A 27,270-nucleotide genomic window follows, 5' to 3' on the forward strand; every position below is an offset into this window, starting at 1 on the left:
TGTGTGCACGTGCGCATGTGTGCGGTCTTGCAGGTAAAATGTGATCACTATTGGCCGTTTGATCAGGACCCTCTGTATTATGAAGACCTGATCGTCCAAATGCTCTCTGAGTCCGTTCTCCCTGAGTGGACCATCCGGGAATTTAAAATCTGCAGTGTGGGTATAGGAGTAACAGCAACAAAAACAGCAACAACAACACTAAATAACAGTTCCTTTTTTCGGTTGTACTCTTAAAATTGTTAATATATGTAAAAGAACTCTGTTTTCATTGGCATTGTACCTCATTTGAAAAAAAAAATTGTGTATGTGCGCAGGAAGACCAGCTAAACTATTCCAGAATCGTACGACATTTCCACTACACAGTATGGCCAGACCACGGCGTTCCAGAGACCACCCAGTCTCTGATACAGTTTGTACGGACCACACGTGATTACATTAACAGGACCCCTGGCTCTGGACCCACTGTGGTCCACTGCAGGTGAGAGTATGGATGAATTTCAGACTTTATATTGATCAATTAATCATAGATTTAAATGAGACCGTTTAATTAAGCCTGAATAATTTAAATAATTTTCAAATAATTGAAAATTATTTAAATGCAAATATTAAAAGCAATGTTTGAAGTATTTTACAATGTTAAATTCTGTAGTACTTTCTCCTGTAACACAACACTCAGAATTAATTTCTGTTTGTTCCATATTTTAATGTTGTAGTTTGTTTCTTTGCAGTCGATTTGACAATACATTTAAGCAAGTGGTTATTAGTAAGCAGTTACTAAAGCCCTAGTCAATAGAAATCTGTTAATGTATGCTTTGAGCTTTGAGAAACTGTATAAATGTGTAAGGTTTGTAAATTAGTTGAAAACTGTTGCTCCAAATTATGAGTTACTTGTTGATTAACACTATATATTAATAGTCGATGCCTAAAGTGGTAATAAATGTTTAACGGTCACGTGTCAATTACACACTTGTGTATTGAATGTGTTATTCACAGTAAACTAACAAGGTTTCTGTCAGTAATAAATGCTGTAAATACTGTATATGTACTGTAAATGACAGAATTTAGATATAATTTTAGTCTGTACAGTCACTGATTTTAGTATACATCTATTCATTTACAGTCATATGAAAAAGTTTTGGCACCCCTATTAATCTTAATCATTTTTAGTTCTAAATATTTGGGTGTTTGCAACTAGGGCTGCCACAAACGATTATTTTTATAGTCGACTAATCACCGATTATTTTTTATGATTAGTCGACTAATCGGATCATACGTTAATTGAATATAAAACACAGTTTATCACAATAGAATGCAGCTGCTATTATACAACCAACATTAGATTTCAGCTATATGCTAACTAAAAATAAAAACAATTAAAATCATAGTTCATTAAACCTTTAATGAAATATGCAGCTTGTTGTAACAGACAATTATTTTACTGTTTAGCATAAAGTGTAAACAACTGTGTAAAATAAGGATAAGGCACTAGCATTTATGAAACATCTCAACCGTGAGGTTGTTTGAACTATTATGAAAAAAAAGTATATTAATAAAAAATGCCTCTCTGTCCAGATATTGTGTACATTACCGTACACAGGGCAGCGGTCTGCACAGATCTGATTGGCAGAGGAGAGCGTTTGGTGATTTTACACCACACATGACTGATCTGTGAGTTTACTGCACCGAAAAGCACTGAAAACAGAAGCCACTGTCAGAATGAAATCCTTCTCTGTAGTTTATCGGTTTGGGACGGCATTTGTGACAACGTCTGGGTCCGGATCCGGATCGCGGTCCGCCTATTAGTGACCTCTGTTTTAAAGCTATCAAGATGAGTAAGTTAAGTACTAAGTTAACGCTCTGTTTACGCTAATTTTAGCAGCTAAATAGCAATTTAGCTTCTTCGTCATTTAATCAGCCACAACATGCCTCCTTTTCAGGTGCTCGTGCATCGCGGTTGTGCTGCCGAGGAAGGCAAGTTCTTCATTGCAGATATTGCATTGCACGCGTTTCACTTTTATTTTCTTGGTGATCCCACACTTTTGAGTTCTGTAGCGGGGTAGCCATGAAACCAGAGCCTGTCTGTATAATGTCCTGAGATGTCGTCCACTACCTACTAGAGACCGACCGATATGGGTTTTTCTAAGGCCGATGCCGATACCGATCATTAGTGGTCAGAGTCAGCCGATGGCCGATGTGACCTGCCGATTTTTAGGGCCGATATGCTATCGTATTATACTAATAAATATACTAATTTATTATACTAATAAAAAAAATATTAATTTTATTTAGATTGTATTATCCATAACATTTTATTTTATTCATTATATAACATATGTTCTATATACACTATATATTCATGTTTATAGTAGAAATATTATGTTGGCTATTATATAAAATTTACTGTAGGGGCCTACTAATTAACAAATGTATGACTTGTTGCAGTCTGTTAGTCTATTAATTATTCATTTTAATATGTTTAACAGAGTGCAAGAAGACTTCCATAATGTGACAACTTTAGATAGTTACTCCAAAACGGCAAAGCTCATTTCTTCTTCAACTCCATGCAGTTGAAAACGAATGGACATGGGAGGACAATGTTATAAAATGTTCACATTAGGGCTGCAGCTATTATTTTACAAAAATGGGTGACGTTTAAATTAAGAATAAAATTATAAATAATGCAAAAACAGACAGGTGCTGTAATTTAAATAGCTTTATCTGTTTTTTTTTTCTTCTTCAAATGAGCTCCTTAGCCAGAGAAACGCGTCTCATCAGCTGTACTGGAGGTTCGGTGCGTGAGCGGAAAATGAGTTGAGAAAGCTGAAGAGCGCGGACTTTAAGCCAGGCGGACACTGTGCGATTTTAGCCCGATTTTAAGCCCGATCTGGTCGGATGCGACTGAATTTCATGATCAGGCCGAATTTTAGCTTGATCGTGCGTCGTTTGTCGTGCAGTGTGAGAGGGGAAGCGATGTCTGATTAATTGCCCATAGGAGCTGCGAATGAGCAGTCGGACGCGACCAGGGATTTCTGACATGCCAGAAATTTTGGTCGCTTGTCTCACAGTGTGAGCTGTTTTGCGGGCCGATTTCTTAACGTCACGACCTGTTTTCCCAAAAATCTGCACAGTAACTATAAATAATTATTAGTCATATTTATTTCTGTCAGTTATAAGGATTTATATTTATGTTCGGTACACAGACTTATAGCTTAATATAGCAGACACAGGCATTCTGCTGTTTAAGAATTTCAACAGATGCTTATTCTCAGTCAATAGCTGGAGTTTTTGAAAAGAAAAATTAAAAGAGAAAATTGCAAACATAAATTTATTTTATTTCACTTTGCTATTATATCTGAAAAATAAAGCACATTGTCAGCGTCTGGTGCTGCCCGTCAATTATATAAAACTTAAAACATGCACAGAAATATAAAGCTATATTTTAGAATTCGTTTCTTTTCGCCAGGGCAAATTTATTAAAATTATAAATATGTTAATTTATTAATTAAAATCTCGTCCAGTGCTCCAGAATATTAGCCACGCAAAGCCAGCTTAGCGCAGCGCGTGGCATTGCGCGCGGCATTGCCCGCATAATAACCTCTGTCTTCTAAAATAAACGTTTTAATAAATAAGGTCGGAGAAGTGTAGTAAAATTAGTGCTATTAAACTTACTAAAGCTAATAAATGTACTGATAATTAATCAAGATAAATCAGACAAAATGCGCTGCGCCTCTCTCTCGCTCTCTTTCGCAGCGCGGAGCTGAATTCAGCGCGAGGCTACAGGAACTCAGTTCAGTTGAATAAAAATAAGTAAGGGCCTGTAAGTACAAGCAAAGGACCTGTAAGTAAATATAGTCAAATATAAAGTATAGTTTGAGGTTTTGGTGAGCTGTTTTCATGATTTGAAACTGAAACTAACTGAAACTTTGATTATTCTGCAGAAAGCCTGGGTTATTTTAAACGAATTTTTATTGAGTTTATATTTTATATTTTTTATTTATTCATTTAAATTATTTTTCTTCTTTTATTAATCAAATCATTAAATATATATCTTCATAAGATATAATTTTTTTCCCTTTTATGTCAATTTTTATGATCTTTTTTTAAGGTCCTATTTTTCCTTTTTTACGTATATATTTTATTCGTCTATAATAAATGTCAGTTTTTATTCCTATTTTTTATATATATTATTAATCCCTTTTAAACTGTTAATGCTCAGCGGCACTGTAAATGAGGGTCCCTATCCAGTGTGAATAACCGATTGCTTGTTTAATATTCAGTGTTGCAAAACCAGTTTTTACATAAACAATAAACAGAATAAAAAATAAAATTATTTTATTTTATTTAAGCTGCTGGTGTTTCTTTCGCAGCCTGACGCGCAGTCATTTTTCTATGCGCTCTCCTTCTGTAAAACGGACAACCCGTAGAGTCCACGTCGCCTCAGCCACCTGCGAGTCCATGTACGTCTCTTCCGTGGACTTTCAGCGCACAACAGGGCACAAATAAGCTAAGCGCTTTCTTTTGCAAGGCGTTGTGTTGAAGCGAGAGTTTGTACGCAAAGAAAGCTCCGCCTACGGGCTGCGTTTAGACGTGCAGTGTAAGCTCCCCCGTCGCAGCAGGTCAGTCGGACCGTACAGTGTGTGCAGATGAATCGCAGGCGTTGTTCATACACGACAAACGATTCAAACGTGCTGTTTGAGCTCTCCAGAACGCATCCGATTAAAAAAATCGCACAGTGTCCGCCTGGCTTTATAGGTTCAGGATAAAATGAGCTTTTATCAGAAAAGTCTGGAGGGGGTTCTAAAGTAGAACCCGACAAAACAGAAAATTCTGCTCATCGTTTCATTTAATATCTAACAGCGCAAACCGCTTTAAACGGGTGAGTTTTACAGCAGAACAGCAGGAGGCGGCATGATTTAATGTCTGTTTGTAGTGAAGGAAAAAGAGATGTTTTATTTTAACTCCATTATTTTAGAAACTATTTGTTTTATTAATTCGTTTACAATAAAGCTTATTTATATATAAGGAGAAGTACAGTCCTCTAATAATCCTGACTAACCAGTAATTATTATTTCAACGCAGCTGATGCTGCGAATATCCTTAAACAGTTTTAGTCCTGCCCTTTTTCATTTCGTCTAAAAATAATTTAAATACTGAAAATATCAAGTGTTAATTTGATTTTATTTACTTAGATTTTCGTTTCTGAAGAAGAGACGTCAGTTATTTTATACTAGAGCTTATAGATAGGGCTTGCCTTGCATAGTCAGGGCGCATTCCAAATGCACTCCTGCCATCAACGCTAAGCATAGTTTCGTTTGGAGAGAAATGCTACAACACCGATGCAGTTGAAATTCTATTCTTTTTCAGTAAATGAAGCAACATCACAGATTACTAATCATGAGAGAAAATATAGACTTTGGGACACTGGATTGTAAAAATGGATGCCTTACCCGTTGAAAGTCTTGCTCACTCTTGAAACCTTGCGCTGCGTTCCAAGTAGCTGCCCGCAGATGTGCCGGATTAAAATCGGCGCGGCCAAATAAGAAAATCGGCTGATGCCGATTGATAAAAAAATAACAAAAATCGGCCGATTAAATCGGCTGGCCGATCGATCGGTCGGCCTCTACTACCTACCCCGGTTTCCACTACTGCGCATGTGCGTCCAGGACAGAAAGGCAGTCGCAGCAGTTTGGAGAGAAAAACAAAGAAAAAAAAAAACGACTAATCGACTATTAAATTAGTCGTCGACTATTTTAATAGTCGACATAATCGTGACTAGTCGACTAATCGTGGCAGCCCTATTTGCAACAGCCATTTCAGTTTGATATATCTAATAACTGATGGACACAGTAATATTTCAGGATTGAAATGAGGTTTATTGTACTAACAGAAAATGTGCAATATGCATTAAACCAAAATTTGACCGGTGCAAAAGTATGGGCACCCTTATCATTTTATTGATTTGAATACTCCTAACTACTTTTTACTGACTTACTGAAGCTCAAAATTGGTTTGGTAACCTCATTGAGCTTTGAACGTTATAGCCAGGTGTATCCAATCATGAGAAAAGGTAATTAAGGTGGCCAATTGCAAGTTGTTCAACTATTTGAATCTCCTCTGAAGAGTGGCATCATGGGCTCATCAAAACAACTCTCAAATGATCTAAAATCAAAGATTGTTCAGCATAGTTGTTTAGGGGAGGAATACAAAAAGTTGTCTCAGAGATTTAACCTGTCAGTTTCCACTGTGAGGAACAAAGTAAGGAAATGGAAGACCACAGGGACAGTTCTTGTTAAGCCCAGAAGTGGCAGGCCAAGAAAAATATCAGAAAGGCAGAGAAGAAGAATGGTGAGAACAGTCAAGGACAATCCACAGACCACCTCCAAAGAGCTGCAGCATCTCTCTCAGATGGTGTCACTGTGCATCGGTCAACAATACAGCGCACTTTGCAAAAGGAGAAGCTGTATGGGAGAGTGATGCAAAAGAGTAGTAGTATTCAAATCAATACAATTATAAAGGTGCCCATACTTTTGCACCGGTCAAATTCTGGTTTAATGCATATTGCACATTTTCTGTTAGTACAATAAACCTCATTTCAATTCTGAAATATTACTGTGTCCATCAGTTATTAGATATATCAAACTGAAATGGCTGTTGCAAACACCCAAATATTTAGAACTAAAAATGATTAAGATTAATAGGGGTGCCCAAACTTTTCCATATGACTGTATATTACCCATCTTTGATATCAGATGGATGGTGCTGTGCTGGTTAGATTAGCCATTTCTGGGGTTTGATAACAGATGGATGGCGCTGTGCTGGTTAGATTAGCAGTTTCTGGGGTTTGATAACAGATGGATGGTGCTGTGCTGGAAAGATTAGCCGTTTCTGGGGTTTGATAACAGATGGATGGCGCTGTGCTGGTTAGATTAGCAGTTTCTGGGGTTTGATAACAGATGGATGGTGCTGTGTTGATTATATTAGTAGGTTCTGGGGTTTGATAACAGATGGATGGCGCTGTGCTGGTTAGATTAGCAGTTTCTGGGGTTTGATAACAGATGGATGGTGCTGTGTTGGTTATATTAGTAGGTTCTGGGGTTTGACAAGAGATGGATTGCACTGTGCTGATTAGATTAGTAGGTTCTGGGGTTTGATAATAGATGGATGGTGCTATGCTGGTTAGATTAGTAGGTTCTGGGTTTGATAAGAGATGGATGGTGCTGTGCTGGTTAGATTAGTAGGTTCTGGGGTTTGATAAGAGATGGATGGCGCTGTGCTGGTTAGATTAGTAGGTTCTGGGGTTTGACGATGGCACTGTGCTGGTTAGATTAGTAGGTTCTAGGGTTTGATAACATATGGATGGTGCTGTGCTGGTTAGATTAGTAGGATCTGGGCTTTGATAACAAATGGATGATGATGTGCTGGTTAGATTAGTAGGTTCTTGGGTTTGATAACAGATGGATGATGATGTGCTGGTTAGATTAGCAGTTTCTGGGGTTTGATAACATATAGACGGCACTGTGCTGGTTAGATTAGTAAGTTCTGGGGTTTGATAACACATGGATGGTGCTGTGCTGGTTAGATTAGTAGGTTCTGGGGTTTGATAACAGATGGATGGTGCTGTGTTGGTAAGGTTAGTAGGTCCTGGGGTTTGATAACAGATGGATGGTGCTGTGCTGGTTAGATTAGCCGTTTCTGGGGTTTGATAACAGATGGATGGTGCTGTGTTGGTAAGGTTAGTAGGTCCTGGGGTTTGATAACAGATGGATGGAGCTGTGCTGGTTAGATTAGCCGATTCTGGGGTTTGATAACAGATGGATGGTGCTGTGTTGGTTAGATTAGTAGGTTCTGGGGTTTGATAACAGATGGATGGCGCTGTGTTGGTAAGGTTAGTAGGTCCTGGGGTTTGATAACAGATGGATGGTGGTGTGCTGGTTAGATTAGCCGTTTCTGGGGTTTGATAACAGATGGATGGCGCTGTGCTGGTTAGATTAGCAGTTTCTGGGATTTGATAACAGATGGATGGTGCTGTGTTGGTTATATTAGTAGGTTCTGGGGTTTGATAACAGATGGATGGCGCTGTGTTGGTAAGGTTAGTAGGTTCTGGGGTTTGATAAGAGATGGATTGCACTGTGCTGATTAGATTAGTAGGTTCTGGGGTTTGATAACAGATGGATGGTGCTATGCTGGTTAGATTAGTAGGTTCTGGATTTGATAACAGATGGATGGTGCTGTGCTGGTTAGATTAGTATGTTCTGGCTTTGATAAGAGAAGGAAGGTGCTGTGCTGGTTAGATTAGTAGGTTCTGGGGTTTGATAAGAGATGGATGGCGCTGTGCTGGTTATATTAGTAGGTTCTGGGGTTTGACGATGGCACTGTGCTGGTTAGATTAGTAGGTTCTGGGGTTTGATAACAGATGGATGGCACAGTGTTGGTTAGATTAGTAGGTTTTGGGGTTTGATAACAGATGGATGGTGCTGTGCTGGTTAGATTAGTAGGTTCTTGGGTTTGATAACAGATGGATGATGATGTGCTGGTTAGATTAGCAGTTTCTAGGGTTTGATAACATATAGACGGCACTGTGCTGGTTAGATTAGTAGGTTCTGGGGTTTGATAACATATAGACAGCACTGTGCTGGTTAGATTAGTAGGTTCTGGGGTTTGATAACAGATGGATGGTGCTCTGCTGGTTAGATTAGGAGGTTCTGGGTTTGATAACAGATGGATGGTGCTGTGCTGGTTAGATTAGTAGGTTCTGGGTTTGATAAGAGATGGATGGTGCTGTGCTGGTTAGATTAGTAGGTTCTGGGGTTTGATAAGAGATGGATGGCGCTGTGCTGGTTAGATTAGTAGGTTCTGGGGTTTGATGATGGCACTGTGCTGGTTAGATTAGTAGGTTCTGGGGTTTGATAACATATAGACGGCGCTCTGCTGGTTAGATTAGTAGGTTCTAGGGTTTGATAACATATGGATGGTGCTGTGCTGGTTAGATTAGTAGGATCTGGGCTTTGATAACAGATGGATGATGATGTGCTGGTTAGATTAGTAGGTTCTTGGGTTTGATAACAGATGGATGATGATGTGCTGGTTAGATTAGCAGTTTCTGGGGTTTGATAACATATAGACGGCACTGTGCTGGTTAGATTAGTAAGTTCTGGGGTTTGATAACACATGGATGGTGCTGTGCTGGTTAGATTAGTAGGTTCTGGGGTTTGATAACAGATGGATGGTGCTGTGTTGGTAAGGTTAGTAGGTCCTGGGGTTTGATAACAGATGGATGGTGCTGTGCTGGTTAGATTAGCCGTTTCTGGGGTTTGATAACAGATGGATGGTGCTGTGTTGGTAAGGTTAGTAGGTCCTGGGGTTTGATAACAGATGGATGGAGCTGTGCTGGTTAGATTAGCCGATTCTGGGGTTTGATAACAGATGGATGGTGCTGTGTTGGTTAGATTAGTAGGTTCTGGGGTTTGATAACAGATGGATGGCGCTGTGTTGGTAAGGTTAGTAGGTCCTGGGGTTTGATAACAGATGGATGGTGGTGTGCTGGTTAGATTAGCCGTTTCTGGGGTTTGATAACAGATGGATGGCGCTGTGCTGGTTAGATTAGCAGTTTCTGGGGTTTGATAACAGATGGATGGTGCTGTGTTGGTTATATTAGTAGGTTCTGGGGTTTGATAACAGATGGATGGCGCTGTGTTGGTAAGGTTAGTAGGTTCTGGGGTTTGATAAGAGATGGATTGCACTGTGCTGATTAGATTAGTAGGTTCTGGGGTTTGATAACAGATGGATGGTGCTATGCTGGTTAGATTAGTAGGTTCTGGATTTGATAACAGATGGATGGTGCTGTGCTGGTTAGATTAGTATGTTCTGGCTTTGATAAGAGATGGAAGGTGCTGTGCTGGTTAGATTAGTAGGTTCTGGGGTTTGATAAGAGATGGATGGCGCTGTGCTGGTTATATTAGTAGGTTCTGGGGTTTGACGATGGCACTGTGCTGGTTAGATTAGTAGGTTCTGGGGTTTGATAACAGATGGATGGCACAGTGTTGGTTAGATTAGTAGGTTTTGGGGTTTGATAACAGATGGATGGTGCTGTGCTGGTTAGATTAGTAGGTTCTTGGGTTTGATAACAGATGGATGATGATGTGCTGGTTAGATTAGCAGTTTCTAGGGTTTGATAACATATAGACGGCACTGTGCTGGTTAGATTAGTAGGTTCTGGGGTTTGATAACATATAGACGGCACTGTGCTGGTTAGATTAGTAAGTTCTGGGGTTTGATAACACATGGATGGTGCTGTGCTGGTTAGATTAGTAGGTTCTGGGGTTTGATAACAGATGGATGGTGCTGTGTTGTTAAGGTTAGTAGGTCCTGGGGTTTGATAACAGATGGATGGTGCTGTGCTGGTTAGATTAGCCGTTTCTGGGGTTTGATAACAGATGGATGGTGCTGTGTTGGTAAGGTTAGTAGGTCCTGGGGTTTGATAACAGATGGATGGAGCTGTGCTGGTTAGATTAGCCGATTCTGGGGTTTGATAACAGATGGATGGTGCTGTGTTGGTTAGATTAGTAGGTTCTGGGGTTTGATAACAGATGGATGGCGCTGTGTTGGTAAGGTTAGTAGGTCCTGGGGTTTGATAACAGATGGATGGTGGTGTGCTGGTTAGATTAGCCGTTTCTGGGGTTTGATAACAGATGGATGGCGCTGTGCTGGTTAGATTAGCAGTTTCTGGGGTTTGATAACAGATGGATGGTGCTGTGTTGGTTATATTAGTAGGTTCTGGGGTTTGATAACAGATGGATGGCGCTGTGTTGGTAAGGTTAGTAGGTTCTGGGGTTTGATAAGAGATGGATTGCACTGTGCTGATTAGATTAGTAGGTTCTGGGGTTTGATAACAGATGGATGGTGCTATGCTGGTTAGATTAGTAGGTTCTGGATTTGATAACAGATGGATGGTGCTGTGCTGGTTAGATTAGTATGTTCTGGCTTTGATAAGAGATGGAAGGTGCTGTGCTGGTTAGATTAGTAGGTTCTGGGGTTTGATAAGAGATGGATGGCGCTGTGCTGGTTATATTAGTAGGTTCTGGGGTTTGACGATGGCACTGTGCTGGTTAGATTAGTAGGTTCTGGGGTTTGATAACAGATGGATGGCACAGTGTTGGTTAGATTAGTGGGTTTTGGGGTTTGATAACAGATGGATGGTGCTGTGCTGGTTAGATTAGTAGGTTCTGGGGTTTGATAACATAGACGGCACTGTGCTGGTTAGATTAGTAGGTTCTTGGGTTTGATAACAGATGGATGATGATGTGCTGGTTAGATTAGCAGTTTCTAGGGTTTGATAACATATAGACGGCACTGTGCTGGTTAGATTAGTAGGTTCTGGGGTTTGATAACATATAGACAGCACTGTGCTGGTTAGATTAGTAGGTTCTGGGGTTTGATAACAGATGGATGGTGCTGTGCTGGTTAGATTAGGAGGTTCTGGGTTTGATAACAGATGGATGGTGCTGTGCTGGTTAGATTAGTAGGTTCTGGGTTTGATAAGAGATGGATGGTGCTGTGCTGGTTAGATTAGTAGGTTCTGGGGTTTGATAAGAGATGGATGGCGCTGTGCTGGTTAGATTAGTAGGTTCTGGGGTTTGATGATGGCACTGTGCTGGTTAGATTAGTAGGTTCTGGGGTTTGATAACATATAGACGGCGCTCTGCTGGTTAGATTAGTAGGTTCTAGGGTTTGATAACATATGGATGGTGCTGTGCTGGTTAGATTAGTAGGATCTGGGCTTTGATAACAGATGGATGATGATGTGCTGGTTAGATTAGTAGGTTCTTGGGTTTGATAACAGATGGATGATGATGTGCTGGTTAGATTAGTAGGATCTGGGCTTTGATAACAAATGGATGATGATGTGCTGGTTAGATTAGTAGGTTCTTGGGTTTGATAACAGATGGATGATGATGTGCTGGTTAGATTAGCAGTTTCTGGGGTTTGATAACATATAGACGGCACTGTGCTGGTTAGATTAGTAAGTTCTGGGGTTTGATAACACATGGATGGTGCTGTGCTGGTTAGATTAGTAGGTTCTGGGGTTTGATAACAGATGGATGGTGCTGTGTTGGTAAGGTTAGTAGGTCCTGGGGTTTGATAACAGATGGATGGTGCTGTGCTGGTTAGATTAGCCGTTTCTGGGGTTTGATAACAGATGGATGGTGCTGTGTTGGTAAGGTTAGTAGGTCCTGGGGTTTGATAACAGATGGATGGAGCTGTGCTGGTTAGATTAGCCGATTCTGGGGTTTGATAACAGATGGATGGTGCTGTGTTGGTTAGATTAGTAGGTTCTGGGGTTTGATAACAGATGGATGGCGCTGTGTTGGTAAGGTTAGTAGGTCCTGGGGTTTGATAACAGATGGATGGTGGTGTGCTGGTTAGATTAGCCGTTTCTGGGGTTTGATAACAGATGGATGGCGCTGTGCTGGTTAGATTAGCAGTTTCTGGGGTTTGATAACAGATGGATGGTGCTCTGTTGGTTATATTAGTAGGTTCTGGGGTTTGATAACAGATGGATGGCGCTGTGTTGGTAAGGTTAGTAGGTCCTGGGGTTTGATAACAGATGGATGGCGCTGTGTTGGTAAGGTTAGTAGGTTCTGGGGTTTGATAAGAGATGGATTGCACTGTGCTGATTAGATTAGTAGGTTCTGGGGTTTGATAACAGATGGATGGTGCTATGCTGGTTAGATTAGTAGGTTCTGGATTTGATAACAGATGGATGGTGCTGTGCTGGTTAGATTAGTATGTTCTGGCTTTGATAAGAGATGGAAGGTGCTGTGCTGGTTAGATTAGTAGGTTCTGGGGTTTGATAAGAGATGGATGGCGCTGTGCTGGTTATATTAGTAGGTTCTGGGGTTTGACGATGGCACTGTGCTGGTTAGATTAGTAGGTTCTGGGGTTTGATAACAGATGGATGGCACAATGTTGGTTAGATTAGTAGGTTTTGGGGTTTGATAACAGATGGATGGTGCTGTGCTGGTTAGATTAGTAGGTTCTGGGGTTTGATAACATAGACGGCACTGTGCTGGTTAGATTAGTAGGTTCTTGGGTTTGATAACAGATGGATGATGATGTGCTGGTTAGATTAGCAGTTTCTAGGGTTTGATAACATATAGACGGCACTGTGCTGGTTAGATTAGTAGGTTCTGGGGTTTGATAACATATAGACAGCACTGTGCTGGTTAGATTAGTAGGTTCTAGGGTTTGATAACATATGGATGGTGCTGTGCTGGTTAGATTAGTAGGTTCTGGGTTTGATAAGAGATGGATGGTGCTGTGCTGGTTAGATTAGTAGGTTCTGGGGTTTGATAAGAGATGGATGGCGCTGTGCTGGTTAGATTAGTAGGTTCTGGGGTTTGATGATGGCACTGTGCTGGTTAGATTAGTAGGTTCTGGGGTTTGATAACATATAGACGGCGCTCTGCTGGTTAGATTAGTAGGTTCTAGGGTTTGATAACATATGGATGGTGCTGTGCTGGTTAGATTAGTAGGATCTGGGCTTTGATAACAGATGGATGATGATGTGCTGGTTAGATTAGTAGGTTCTTGGGTTTGATAACAGATGGATGATGATGTGCTGGTTAGATTAGCAGTTTCTGGGGTTTGATAACATATAGACAGCACTGTGCTGGTTAGATTAGCAGGTTCTGGGGTTTGATAACATATGGATGGTGCTGTGCTGGTTAGATTAGTAGATTCTTGGGTTTGATAACAGATGGATGATGATGTGCTGGTTAGATTAGCAGTTTCTAGGGTTTGATAACATATACAGTTGTGGTCAAAAGTTTACATACACTTGTAAAAAAACATAATGTTATGGCTGTCTTGAGTTTTCAATAAGTTCTACAACTCTTATTTTTCTGTGATAGAGTGATCGGAACACATACATGTTTGTCACAAAAAACAGTCATAAAATTTGGTTCTTTCATAAATTTATTATGGGTCTGCTGAAAATGTCACCAAATCTGCTGGGTCAAAAATATACATACAGCAACATTAGTATTTGGTTACATGTCCCTTGGCCATTTTCACGGCAACTAGGCGCTTTTGGTAGCCATCCACAAGCTCCTGGCAAGCTTCAGGTCGAATGTTTGACCACTCTTCTTGACAGAATTGGTGCAGTTCAGCTAAATGTGATGGTTTTCTTGCATGAACCTGTTTCTTTAGCACTGTCCACATGTTCTCAATGGGGTTTAAGTCAGGACTTTGGGAAGGCCATTCTAAAACCTTAATTCTAGCCTGGTTTAGCCATTCCTTTACCACTTTTGATGTGTGTTTTGGGTCATTGTCTTGTTGGAACACCCAACTGCGCCCCAAGACCCAACCTTCGGGCTGATGGTTTTAAGTTTTCCTGCAGAATTTGGAGGTAATCCTCCTTCTTCAATATCCCATTTACTTTCTGCAAAGAACCAGTTCCACTGGCAGCAAAACATCCCCAGAGCATAATACTACCACCACCATGCTTGACAGTAGGCATGGTGTTCCTGGGATTAAAGGCCTCACCTTTTCTCCTCCAAACATATTGCTGGGTGTTGTGGCCAAACAGCTCAATTTTTGTTTCGTCTGACCAGAGAACTTTCCTCCAGAAGGTTTTATCTTTGTCCATGTGATCAGCAGCAAACTTCAGCCGAGTCTTAAGGTGCCTTTTCTGGAGCAAGGGCTTCTTTCTTGCACGGCAGCCTCTCAGTCCATGGCGATGTAAAACACGCTTGACTGTGGAGACTGACACCTGTGTTCCATCAGCTTCCAAATCCTTGCAGACCTGCTTCTTGGTGATTCTTGGTTGACTCTTGACCATCCTGACCAATCTCCTCTCGGCAGCATGTGATAGCTTGCGTTTTCTTCCTGATCGTGGCAGTGACACAACTGTTCCATGCACTTTATACTTGCGTATAATTGTCTGCACAGTTGCTCTTGGGACCTGTAGCTGCTTTGAAATGGCTCCAAGTGACTTCCCTGACTTGTTCAAGTCAATAATTCGCTTTTTCAGATCCACACTGAGTTCCTTTGACTTTCCCATTGTAGCTTTTGTAGCTGAGTCTAATCACTGGGTCAAATGAGCCCTATTTAAATGGGCTCATGAGAAGTCAACAGCTGTAGTCAATCAGAATCACTTACAAGAAGTGAAGAGGCCATGACATGAAGCTAATTTGATTGACACAACTCGCTACATCACCAAAATTGACAAATTTTGTTGCTGTATGTATATTTTTGACCCAGCAGATTTGGTGACATTTTCAGCAGACCCATAATAAATTTATGAAAGAACCAAATTTTATGACTGTTTTTTGTGACAAACATGTATGTGTTCCGATCACTCTATCACAGAAAAATAAGAGTTGTAGAACTTATTGAAAACTCAAGACAGCCATAACATTATGTTTTTTTACAAGTGTATGTAAACTTTTGACCACAACTGTAGACGGCACTGTGCTGGTTAGATTAGTAGGTTCTGGGGTTTGATAACATATAGACAGCACTGTGTTGGTTAGATTAGTAGGTTCTGGGGTTTGATAATAGATGGATGGTGCTGTGCTGGTTAGATTAGGAGGTTCTGGGGTTGATAACAGATGGACGACAGTGTGCTGGTTAGATTAGTAGGTTCTGGTGTTTGAGAACAGATGGATGGTGCTGTCCTGATTAAATTAGGAGGTTCTGGGGTTGGATAACAGATGGATGGGGCTGTGCTGTTTAGATTAGTAGGTTCTGGGTTTGATAACACATAGATGGGGCTGTGCTGGTTAGATTAGTAGGTTCTGGGGTTTGATAACAGATGGATGGTGCTGTCCTGGTTAAATTAGGAGGTTCTGGGGTTTGATAACAGATGGATGGTGCTGTGCTGGTTAGATTAGTAGGTTCTGGGGTTTGATAACAGATGGATGGTGCTGTGCTGGTTAAATTAGGAGGTTCTGGGGTTTGATAACAGATGGATGGTGCTGTGCTGGTTAGATTAGTAGGTTCTGGGGTTTGATAACAGATGGATGGTGCTGTGCTGGTTACATTAGGAGGTTCTGGGGTTGATAACAGATGGACGGCAGTGTGCTGGTTAGATTAGTAGGTTCTGGGGTTTGATAACAGATGGATGATGATGTGCTGGTTAGATTAGCAGTTTCTGGGGTTTGATAACATATAGACGGCACTGTGCTGGTTAGATTAGTAGGTTCTAGGGTTTGATAACATATAGACAGCACTGTGTTGGTTAGATTAGTAGGTTCTGGGGTTTGATAACAGATGGATGGTGCTGTCCTGGTTAAATTAGGAGGTTCTGGGGTTTGATAACAGATGGATGGTGCTGTGCTGGTTAGATTAGGAGGTTCTGGGGTTGATAACAGATGGACGACAGTGTGCTGGTTAGATTAGTAGGTTCTGGTGTTTGAGAACAGATGGATGGTGCTGTCCTGATTAAATTAGGAGGTTCTGGGGTTGGATAACAGATGGATGGGGCTGTGCTGGTTAGATTAGTAGGTTCTGGGTTTGATAACACATAGATGGGGCTGTGCTGGTTAGATTAGTAGGTTCTGGGGTTTGATAACAGATGGATGGTGCTGTCCTGGTTAAATTAGGAGGTTCTGGGGTTTGATAACAGATGGATTGTGCTGTGCTGGTTAGATTAGTAGGTTCTGGGGTTTGATAACAGATGGATGGTGCTGTGCTGGTTAAATTAGGAGGTTCTGGGGTTTGATAACAGATGGATGGTGCTGTGCTGGTTAGATTAGTAGGTTCTGGGGTTTGATAACAGATGGATGGTGCTGTGCTGGTTACATTAGGAGGTTCTGGGGTTGATAACAGATGGACGGCAGTGTGCTGGTTAGATTAGTAGGTTCTGGGGTTTGATAACAGATGGATGATGATGTGCTGGTTAGATTAGCAGTTTCTGGGGTTTGATAACATATAGACGGCACTGTGCTGGTTAGATTAGTAGGTTCTAGGGTTTGATAACATATAGACAGCACTGTGTTGGTTAGATTAGTAGGTTCTGGGGTTTGATAACAGATGGATGGTGCTGTCCTGGTTAAATTAGGAGGTTCTGGGGTTTGATAACAGATGGATGGTGCTGTGCTGGTTAGATTAGGAGGTTCTGGGGTTGATAACAGATGGACGACAGTGTGCTGGTTAGATTAGTAGGTTCTGGTGTTTGAGAACAGATGGATGGTGCTGTCCTGATTAAATTAGGAGGTTCTGGGGTTGGATAACAGATGGATGGGGCTGTGCTGGTTAGATTAGTAGGTTCTGGGTTTGATAACACATAGATGGGGCTGTGCTGGTTAGATTAGTAGGTTCTGGGGTTTGATAACAGATGGATGGTGCTGTCCTGGTTAAATTAGGAGGTTCTGGGGTTTGATAACAGATGGATGGTGCTGTGCTGGTTAGATTAGTAGGTTCTGGGGTTTGATAACAGATGGATGGTGCTGTGCTGGTTACATTAGGAGGTTCTGGGGTTGATAACAGATGGACGGCAGTGTGCTGGTTAGATTAGTAGGTTCTGGGGTTTGATAACAGATGGATGATGATGTGCTGGTTAGATTAGCAGTTTCTGGGGTTTGATAACATATAGACGGCACTGTGCTGGTTAGATTAGTAGGTTCTAGGGTTTGATAACATATAGACAGCACTGTGTTGGTTAGATTAGTAGGTTCTGGGGTTTGATAACAGATGGATGGTGCTGTCCTGGTTAAATTAGGAGGTTCTGGGGTTTGATAACAGATGGATGGTGCTGTGCTGGTTAGATTAGTAGGTTCTGGGGTTTGATAACAGATGGATGGTGCTGTGCTGGTTACATTAGGAGGTTCTGGGGTTGATAGCAGATGGACGGCAGTGTGCTGGTTAGATTAGTAGGTTCTGGGGTTTGATAACAGATGGATGGGGCTGTGCTGGTTAAATTTGTAGGTTCTGGGTTTGATAACACATGGATGGGGCTGTGCTGGTTAGATTAGTAGGTTCTGGGTTTGATAACAGATGGATGGGGCTGTGTTGGTTAGATTAGTAGGTTCTGGCGTTTGATAACAGATGGATGGTGCTGTCCTGGTTAAATTAGGAGGTTCTGGGGTTTCATAACAGATGTATGGTGCTGTACTGTTAGATTAGTAGGTTCTGGGGTTTGATAACACATGGATGGTGCTGTGCTGGTTAGATTAGTAGGTTCTGGGGTTTGATAACAGATGGATGGCGCTGTGTTGGTAAGGTTAGTAGGTTCTGGGGTTAGATAACAGATGGATGGTGCTGTGCTGGTTAGATTAGCCGTTTCTGGGGTTAGATAACAGATGGATGGTGCTGTGTTGGTAAGGTTAGTAGGTCCTGGGGTTTGATAACAGATGGATGGTGCTGTGCTGGTTAGATTAGCTGTTTCTGGGGTTTGATAACAGATGGATGGTGCTGTGTTGGTTAGATTAGTAGGTTCTGGGGTTTGATAACAGATGGATGGCGCTGTGTTGGTAAGGTTAGTAGGTCCTGGGGTTTGATAACAGATGGATGGTGCTGTGCTGGTTAGATTAGCCGTTTCTGGGGTTTGATAACAGATGGATGGCGCTGTGCTGGTTAGATTAGCAGTTTCTGGGGTTTGATAACAGATGGATGGTGCTGTGTTGGTTATATTAGTAGGTTCTGGGGTTTGATAACAGATGGATGGCGCTGTGTTGGTAAGGTTAGTAGGTTCTGGGGTTTGATAACAGATGGATGGTGCTATGCTGGTTAGATTAGTAGGTTCTGGGTTTGATAACAGATGGATGGTGCTGTGCTGGTTAGATTAGTAGGTTCTGGGTTTGATAAGAGATGGATGGTGCTGTGCTGGTTAGATTAGTAGGTTCTGGGGTTTGATAAAAGATGGATGGCGCTGTGCTGGTTAGATTAGTAGGTCCTGGGGTTTGATGATGGCACTTTGCTGGTTAGATTAGTAGGTTCTGGGGTTTGATAACATATAGACGGCACTGTGCTGGTTAGATTAGTAGGTTCTGGGGTTTGATAACAGATGGATGATGATGTGCTGGTTAGATTAGTAGGTCCTTGGGTTTGATAACAGATGGATGATGATGTGCTGGTTAGATTAGTAGGTCCTTGGGTTTGATAACAGATGGATGATGATGTGCTGGTTAGATTAGCAGTTTCTGGGGTTTGATAACATATAGACAGCACTGTGCTGGTTAGATTAGTAGGTTCTGGGGTTTGATAACAGATTTATGGCACTGTGCTGGATAGATTAGTTGGTTCTGGGGTTTGATAACAGATGGATGATGATGTGCTGGTTAGATTAGCAGTTTCTGGGGTTTGATAACATATAGACGGCACTGTGCTGGTTAGATTAGTAGGTTCTAGGGTTTGATAACATATAGACAGCACTGTGCTGGTTAGATTAGTAGGTTCTGGGGTTTGATAACAGATGGATGGTGCTGTGCTGGTTAGATTAGTAGGTTCTGGTGTTTGAGAACAGATGGATGGTGCTGTCCTGATTAAATTAGGAGGTTTGGGGGTTGGATAACAGATGGATGGGGCTGTGCTGGTTAGATTAGTAGGTTCTGGGTTTGATAACACATGGATGGGGCTGTGCTGGTTAGATTAGTAGGTTCTGGGTTTGATAACAGATGGATATGCTGTGTTGGTTAGATTAGTAGGTTCTGGGTTTGATAACAGATGGATGGGGCTGTGTTGGTTAGATTAGTAGGTTCTGGGGTTTGATAACAGATGGATGGTGCTGTCCTGGTTAAATTAGGAGGTTCTGGGGTTGGATAACAGATGAATGGGGCTGTGCTGGTTAGATTAGTAGGTTCTGGGTTTGATAACAGATGGATGGGGCTGTGCTGGTTAGATTAGTAGGTTCTGGGTTTGATAACAGATGGATGGTGCTGTGCTGGTTAGATTAGTAGGTTCTGGGTTTGATAACAGATGGATGGTGCTGTGCTGGTTAGATTAGTAGGTTCTGGGTTTGATAACAGATGGATGGTGTTGTGCTGGTTAGATTAGGAGGTTCTGGGGTTTGATAACAGATGGATGGCGTTGTGCTGGTTAGATTAGTAGGTTCTGGGGTTTGATAAGAGATGGATGGCACTGTGTTAATTGATGTGATTAATCACATCAAATCAAATTTATTTGTATAGCGCTTTTTACAACTGGCATTGGCACAAAGCAGCTTTACAGAAACATGATTACAGGACAAAGAATCAGGCAAAAGATTAAACATAGAAAATACAGAATACAGAGCCCCCAGTGAGCGCGGAGGCAAGGAAAAACTCCCTCAGAGCTGCAGGAGGAGAAATAAACCTTGGGAGAACCAAGACTCACATTTAAGGGGGACCATCCTACCACTGGTCAAACAGCTTTTAAACTAAAATTTAAAAAGTCTTTCATACATCCACATAGGTTTTATATATTCAGGTGTATAGCAGCTCCACTAATGGCTTAAAGAGTAAGATGGATGATGAGCAGCTGATCTGTGGTGGGTGATGGAGAAGAGCTGACTTCAGAAACTTCCTGTCTGGCCGGACAGGGGACATGAGATCCTGAGGGTCCAACATCCATCAGTATCAGGTCAGACAGGTGGGCAGTCAGTAACTCGGAGGAAGGCAGAGAGATGGAATTAGTTTTAACTGGATTTATGTAAAACAGAGAATATTAAACAGTATCAGAGTGTGGCAAATGACTCCGGCAGATCTAAATAAAACAGCCTAACTAAAGGCAGAGAGCCAGAAGGTAACATAGACATGGAGGCTCCCTGAAACACTGGCATCCACCCACTCCACCGTCCACAAACCTGAGTGACCGTGTGCAGTGGGAGAACAACAGCACTAGCATCTCAGTTTACCACAATTCCCTCTGTCCATGAACACCTGGATCTGCAGCCTTATCTAAAGGGAAAAACATTAATTACCAAAAGCTAAACTAAACAAGTAAGTTTTCAGTCTAGACTTAAAGATTGAGACTGTGTCTGAGTCCCAAACATATTCGGGGAGATTATTCCAGAGTTGAGGCGCTTTATAAGAGAAAGCTCTTCCTCCTGCAGAGCTCCTCTGAATTTTAGGAACTACTAAGAAACCAGGACCCTGAGATTTAAGTAATCGCGGTGGTTCATAACAGGAGATGAGGTCTCATAAATACTCAGGAGCGAGCCCATGTAGGGCTTTATACGTTAACAGGAGAATTTTATAGTCTGTGCAGAATTTGACTGGAAGCCAGTGCAGTGCTGATAGGACTGGACTAATATGATAAAATTTTCTAGTTTTTGCAGCATTTTGAACTAGCTGAAGTTTAAGTTACTGCAGGAACATCCAGACAGTAGCGCATTACAATAATCTAGCCTTGAGGTAATAAAGGCATGGACTAATTTTTCTGCGTCATGCAGTGATAGGGCATTTCTTAGCTTGGCAATGTTACGTAGGTGTAGAAAAGCTGTTCTAGTAACATTAGATATGTGTTTATTGAATGCTAGATCTGAATCTATGATAACTCCAAGATTTTTAGCTGCTGAACCAGGTGTGACGGAGAAGTCGGCCAGATTTAGCATTAAGTCTGATGATTTATTTCTTATTAGTAGGTTCTGGGTTTGGTTAGATTAGTAGGTTCTGGGGTTTGATAATAGATGGATGGCACTGTGCTGGTTAGATTATTAGGCGTAATTTATTTATTTATTTAATAGTTTGTTTAACAGAGACAGTGTACATTAATTAACATTACTGTAAATGCACCAAAGCCTAAAGTAGACTTAGCCTAAAGTCTATTTTTCATCTGTTGTCCCTGGACAGATCTTGAAATTGTCTAAATTATTATTTGTTCTGTAATAAATTAATTAATGTAACAGACCTAGTATTTTCATAACTGGACACATAACATAAAAAGAATAAGAAAATTAAGATAACATGGTGTGTGTGTGTGTGTGTGTTTGTGGCCGTGCACTGTCCCTCAGTGCCGGAGTGGGCCGCACCGGAACCTTTATAGGGCTGGACCGGATCCTGCAACAGCTTGACACTAGAGATACAGTGGATGTTTACGGAGCTGTATTCGACCTGCGGCTCCATCGCTCTCACATGGTTCAGACAGAGGTAACACATCAGACCTCATCCAGACATACACAATATTAGACTAAAATATTTGACAGTCAGACAGGGGGTTTCCCAGTGTTATACTCTGAGTCTATATGCTTTGCATGCCCTCAAACAAGGTATTAATTAGAAGTGGTTAATACTCAAGTAGCAAATTACTTTAGATATAATGAAATATAATAAATAATCCAATAATTAAACTTAATCTACAAAAACCAGGGAACTCACCAGACAGGTTTAACCAAGTTTAACCAAGCGTTAAGTATCCCAAGGAGCACTGTTCAATCCATCATCCGAAAATGGAAAAAGCGTATTCCACAACTGCAGACCTACCAAGATATGTTCACCCAATCTAAATAGGAGAGCACTGGTCAGAGAGGCAGCCAAGAGGCACATGGTCACTTTGGAGAAGCTGCAGAAATCCACAGCTTACGTGGAAAAATCTGTCCACAGGACAACTATCATGCATTCCATAAATCTAGTCTGTATTGAAGAGTGGCAAGACGAAAACCACTGCTGAAAGAAATACATAAAAAGCGCTGTTTGTACAGCAAACATGTGGAAGAAGGTGCTGTGGTCAGATAAGACTTAAGATGAACTTTTTGGTGAAATGGAAAGTGCAATGCGTGGTGAAAAAGTAACACTCCTCATTACCCTGAAAACATCATCCAAACTGTGAAACATGGTGACAGAATATCATACTGCGGTGATGCTTTTCTTCAGCATGGAACAGAGAAGAGTCACACAAAATAGTTCTATGCCTTTAATCTCACCTAGTTATGAATATAAAAGTCACAGAATCTTTCCATTCAACCATCTCAACCACCATGGGCAACACCCAAAGAGCTGTCAAAGGATGTTATCAACAAAGATTACTTGAAAAATCAGCAGGGGATCAATAAATAGTTTCCACTGTATTGCTTCAAAAACTGTATAGAAGAAGAAGAAAAAATGTCTTGATATCTTGATGTCTTGATGATATCAGTTTTACAATTTTTTCTGCTGGTCAGTTCGTAAGGAATTTTAACACAAAGCCATACAAATTAAAAATAGTGAGGATACTGTAGGTATCCTAGCCAGCCAGTAGGTGGCAGCACCACCAGTTATGCATAGTGTAAGCAACACCAGCCCAAGAAAAAAGGGGTGTGGCTTCACAGGTATTAAAACTACTGTCCTAGGGGATCTCTTCCTCTCTCTTCCATCAAACATCTATAAACTTTAGCCTAACGTCTCCACAAGGCAATCTTTTTGCTGCCAAGATCTGTATAAAAGAATTCACATTTATTAAAATATTCAGAACCTTTAGATCATTAATATTACTTTCTCTAGTTAGAAATTAGAGATGGGGATATTAATTATTTTGATTATTTATATGAGACTGATTTATTTTATTATTTAAGATTTTTTTTTTATATATAAATTTATTTCTGATTTTTCCTCATTTTCTCCCAATTTGGATATCCAATTGTCCCACCCCTTTGTGCGCTCGGAGGAAAGCACAGCGGTCAGGTTCCGATTCATCCGCTCACAGACGCCTCGTGCCACCCAGCGCCACCTTCAGTGTGATGGGGAGAGAGCGCGGGAGCAGAGCCAATTGTGCTCCCTCTAAGCACCGGCAGCTTGATGGCAAAGCTGCATGAGCCTGGGTTCGAACCTGCGACCTCCTGCTCATAGTGGCAGCACATTAGACTGCTGGACCACTCGGCGCTTATTATTTAAGAATTTTAAGGCTGGGCATCAAACCTTATACTTTGAGGACGTTATATACCTGACCCCCCTTTTTATATTGACGCCCACATATGGTATACACCACATTTCCCAGTACTTTGGAAGTCTCTACTAATAAGTCGTAAACAGAGTGGTCACTTATTAAATATTGCAAATACAGTTGAGAATCTGAATGTATTAGTCTGACTGCCTTGTGTGTGTGTGTGTTTGTGTGTGCGTGTGTGTGTGTGTGTGTGTGTATCCTAGCGACAGTACACCTACCTGCACCAGTGTGTTCGAGATGTGCTCCGTGCACGAAAGCTGCGAAACGAGCAGGAGAACCCTCTGTATCCTGTGTATGAGAATGTGCTGCCAGATTACCATCACACCCATCACACACACTACTACGGCCAGTCATAAGCATGATTGCAAGCAGTCAGAAAAGATCACTGAAGTCCTGTCATCATTTTTTAGGTCAGGGTGCATGGTTCAGTAAGGCCAGAAATTAAAAACTATAATCAGTATTTATTAAGTGTTTATACAGAGTTTATACATTTTAATTATATCTTGTTGCTTTCTCCATGCTTGTTATTATCTGCCTAGTTTTTCTGCCAGAATTTTAAGATAAAATGACTAATGGAAATGTTTCAAAATGACTTTTTATTTATTTTAACTTTTATTGAAAGCAACAATGTAAAATAGCTTTTTTTGAACCACAAAAAATGAGCTAAATTCCTGTTGGTTCTAGCTAAGGTAGTCTTTAAAATAAAATGACGCAAAACTAATGCATGTTTATATGTCTGACAATTCAAACTACAGTTGATTTGCCCCTCTCAAGCCTGTGAATATGAATATGAATATGTATGTTTTTATCCATTACAGATACTGTGTAAATCCTTTATTAAGGAGTGCAGGAAGTGTTCAAAAGAAGGATGTTCTACATATTAATAAAGTATCTTTATTTTTTTGAAGTATTTATGTGTTCTAAATGCAAATGTAATGTTATGTATATATTACAATAAAGGCAATACACAGTAAAATCCACAGTGTTAAAATTTAACTCTAACAGGCTCCGCCTTTTGATTCTGCTGTGTGTGTGTGTGGTTTAGCTTAGTTGTGGTGGTTCCCCTGATGGAGTGTTCTTTACCCTCTTGGTGTTGGGTTGAGTTATTGTGTTATGGGAGAACCACTGCATTTTTGGGAGTTTTTGATTGTATCTCTTGTTCTAAACAAAGCTTAGATAGTATACAAAGCTGATTTATTTTGTGGCAGGGCTCACATTTTATTATGTTTTATAGCTACTCTGGTATATATAGTTTTTTGAGTGAAAGTCAGAAAATACACAAAAATAAATTCAAACCAACTTAAAAAACTTAAATTATTTTTAGTTCTAAATATTTGGGTTTTTGCAACAGCCATTTCAGTTTGATATATCTAATAACTGATGGACACAGTAATATTTCAGGATTGAAATGAGGTTTATTGTTGCAGTACTAAAGAGACCTACTGAACACTGTTATTTTAAAGATAACCTGAATAATGCTCTCCGTTACCGGTTAGTGTGGGTTGAGAAGTGAGGCAATACAGACATGCAGGGGTGCAATTACATACTTTTTGAGGTGTATGCAAACATATCATCACCCCCCTAAAATTATTTCTAGATGCAGAATATCAGTTATGTAATATAAAAAACAGCGGTGACATGCACTGTTCTATAACTTATTAGTTTTATGAATCACCATCTACTTACTTACTTGTTGTGATCCGTTATATATTGTAAATACAGTACCTGAAAAAAGACATGCTCGTTCTCTATAGGGCGTGTTTTCAAACGCATGTGTTTTGGAGGAAGTGACAGGAGGGTAGGGTTGGGGAAGGATTGTATGGGCGCCTGTTTTATCAGGCGCGTTGCCTGGGTATGTAAAAATTTAACGCCCTGGAATCCCTTGAAGATTTCATCGCCCACTACTACAATAACGTTGTCATCATGAACAAAGAAAAAGCTAAAGGTAAACAGCTCCAAAACCACACCGGCAAATGACCACCACCACCCTGCTGCACTGCTGGTCAGTTCTATCCTTCTCTCTATCAACAACAAACTCTCTGCACTCAACGCCAGAATCTTACTAGTCGGATTACTCCACAAAGAATTCCAATCACTCCGTGAAAGCCTGGAATTTAGCCACTCTTACTAAAGAAAACAAAAAACTGCAGCACTCTGTCACCCAGCTCACAACACATCTGTCACATATTAGCCTGTGTCTGTCCTGTGTTTTTTCCTCTTTTGGTTTTATGTGCTTCTGCCCTCTGTTTTCCTGTCTTGTGGTCCCAGCCATGTGCTTTTTGAGCATTTTTGTTCTGTCTCCACTCTAGCACCGCCCTAACCATAAGTGATCTCACCTTACATCTTACATTATCCTGGCCCAGGTGTCCCTCACTCTCCCTGTGTATTTATAGCTCCTTTGTTTCAGTGTTCCATGTGGAGTCTTTTGTGTGCTACTTGCTGTGTGTGTTAGGTTGGTTTTTGATTCTAGAGTTACTGTTTTTTTGTTTTGATTATACATTTATCTCATCTTTGTTATTTTTGTTTTTTTAATCTTGTATTCTTGTGTTTGCTTTCTGTTTTTTTGCTATAGTTTCCTGTTTATAAAGTTATAAAGTTATAATCTGCACGTCAATCCTCTCCACCCTCATTCCACCACAAAATAAAATGGACGTAGTTAACCCCTTTGCCAGGTGTGCCATAAGACGGACTCCTCTTCCCAATGGCACACCTGTGGGGTATGTTTTGGAGGCCAAGGAGGCCTCCACTCCCCGAAGCCGGGGAAGGAACTGTGGTCAGTATGCTGGGCCTCCCCCTGCACCGGAGAATTTTGGAGGGAAGCATGCAAAGCCTCTTCTACCCAGCGCCAGTATCAGCTTCCAGGCAGCCCACTCCTGTCCTGACGGTGGCATCCATCCCTTCTCCTGTACCAGCTATGCCAGCCGTCTCCACTGCCTCTGCTCCTGTGTCAGTGGTGCCCTCCACCGCCTCTACTCCTGTGCCAGTGGTGCCCTCCACCGCCTCTACTCCTGTGCCAGCGGTGCCCGCCATGCCACTAGCTCTGACTGCCCAAGCGCTGCACCGTCAGCTACGGCCTCTCAAGTCATAGCGCCAGCTCCAGCAGCACCCACTGCCCCAGCTCCAGTGACTTTAGTGCCTGCCGCATATGTGGTACCCACTGCTCCAGCTCCTGTTCCCACGACTCCTGTCGCCCCTGACTTAGTGCCTGCGGCTCCGGCTGCCCCTGACCCTGTGTCTGCTACCTCCCCTGTTCCTGTGCCCACTCCCAAAACTTTTCATACCTCCCAGTCATCTGTTGTGTTCCAAGGCCAGCCCCAGGACCTCCGGAACTCACACCCAGAACTGTGCCCAGGCTGGCCTCACAGACTTTATCTCAGACTTGTGCCAGTCCTTGGCCCTTACCCATGTTTGTCCCCATGTCCGTTCCCGTTT

At 41.4% G+C, this 27,270-nt stretch overlaps 1 protein-coding gene and 2 long non-coding RNA genes across 5 annotated transcripts in view; 2 read left to right on the plus strand and 1 right to left on the minus strand.

The window, feature by feature from the left end:
* Nucleotides 1–964, plus strand: part of LOC103044112 (receptor-type tyrosine-protein phosphatase beta) — a 117,819-nt gene extending 116,855 nt beyond the window's left edge. For both annotated transcript variants that reach the window (XM_049483851.1, XM_049483852.1), the window contains 2 exons: nucleotides 34–156; nucleotides 315–964. In XM_049483851.1, the coding sequence (XP_049339808.1) occupies nucleotides 34–156; nucleotides 315–482 (291 nt within the window). In that variant the 3' untranslated portion in view covers nucleotides 483–964. The remainder of the gene's footprint in view (nucleotides 1–33; nucleotides 157–314) is intronic.
* The window catches only part of LOC125804701 (uncharacterized), a 338,968-nt gene extending 318,592 nt beyond the window's left edge, over nucleotides 1–20,376 (minus strand). The window contains exon 1 of the long non-coding RNA XR_007440858.1: nucleotides 20,293–20,376. This is a non-coding gene — a long non-coding RNA (uncharacterized LOC125804701). The remainder of the gene's footprint in view (nucleotides 1–20,292) is intronic.
* Nucleotides 7,145–24,834, plus strand: LOC125804696 (uncharacterized). Of its 2 annotated transcripts, XR_007440850.1 has the most exons (10): nucleotides 7,145–8,249; nucleotides 8,750–9,962; nucleotides 10,363–12,372; nucleotides 12,628–13,184; nucleotides 15,491–15,541; nucleotides 15,795–16,354; nucleotides 16,812–16,861; nucleotides 17,167–19,597; nucleotides 19,647–22,067; nucleotides 24,042–24,834. It is a non-coding gene; the product is annotated as an uncharacterized LOC125804696 (long non-coding RNA). The 2 variants fall into 2 exon arrangements; XR_007440851.1 differs by lacking the exon at nucleotides 8,750–9,962 and having other exon boundaries at nucleotides 7,145–8,089; nucleotides 10,355–12,372; nucleotides 15,795–19,597.
* The last annotated feature ends 2,436 nt before the right edge of the window (nucleotides 24,835–27,270 follow it).

The sequence above is a fragment of the Astyanax mexicanus genome, chromosome 10, assembly GCF_023375975.1.
Source record: "Astyanax mexicanus isolate ESR-SI-001 chromosome 10, AstMex3_surface, whole genome shotgun sequence".
Lineage (NCBI taxonomy): Eukaryota > Metazoa > Chordata > Actinopteri > Characiformes > Acestrorhamphidae > Astyanax > Astyanax mexicanus.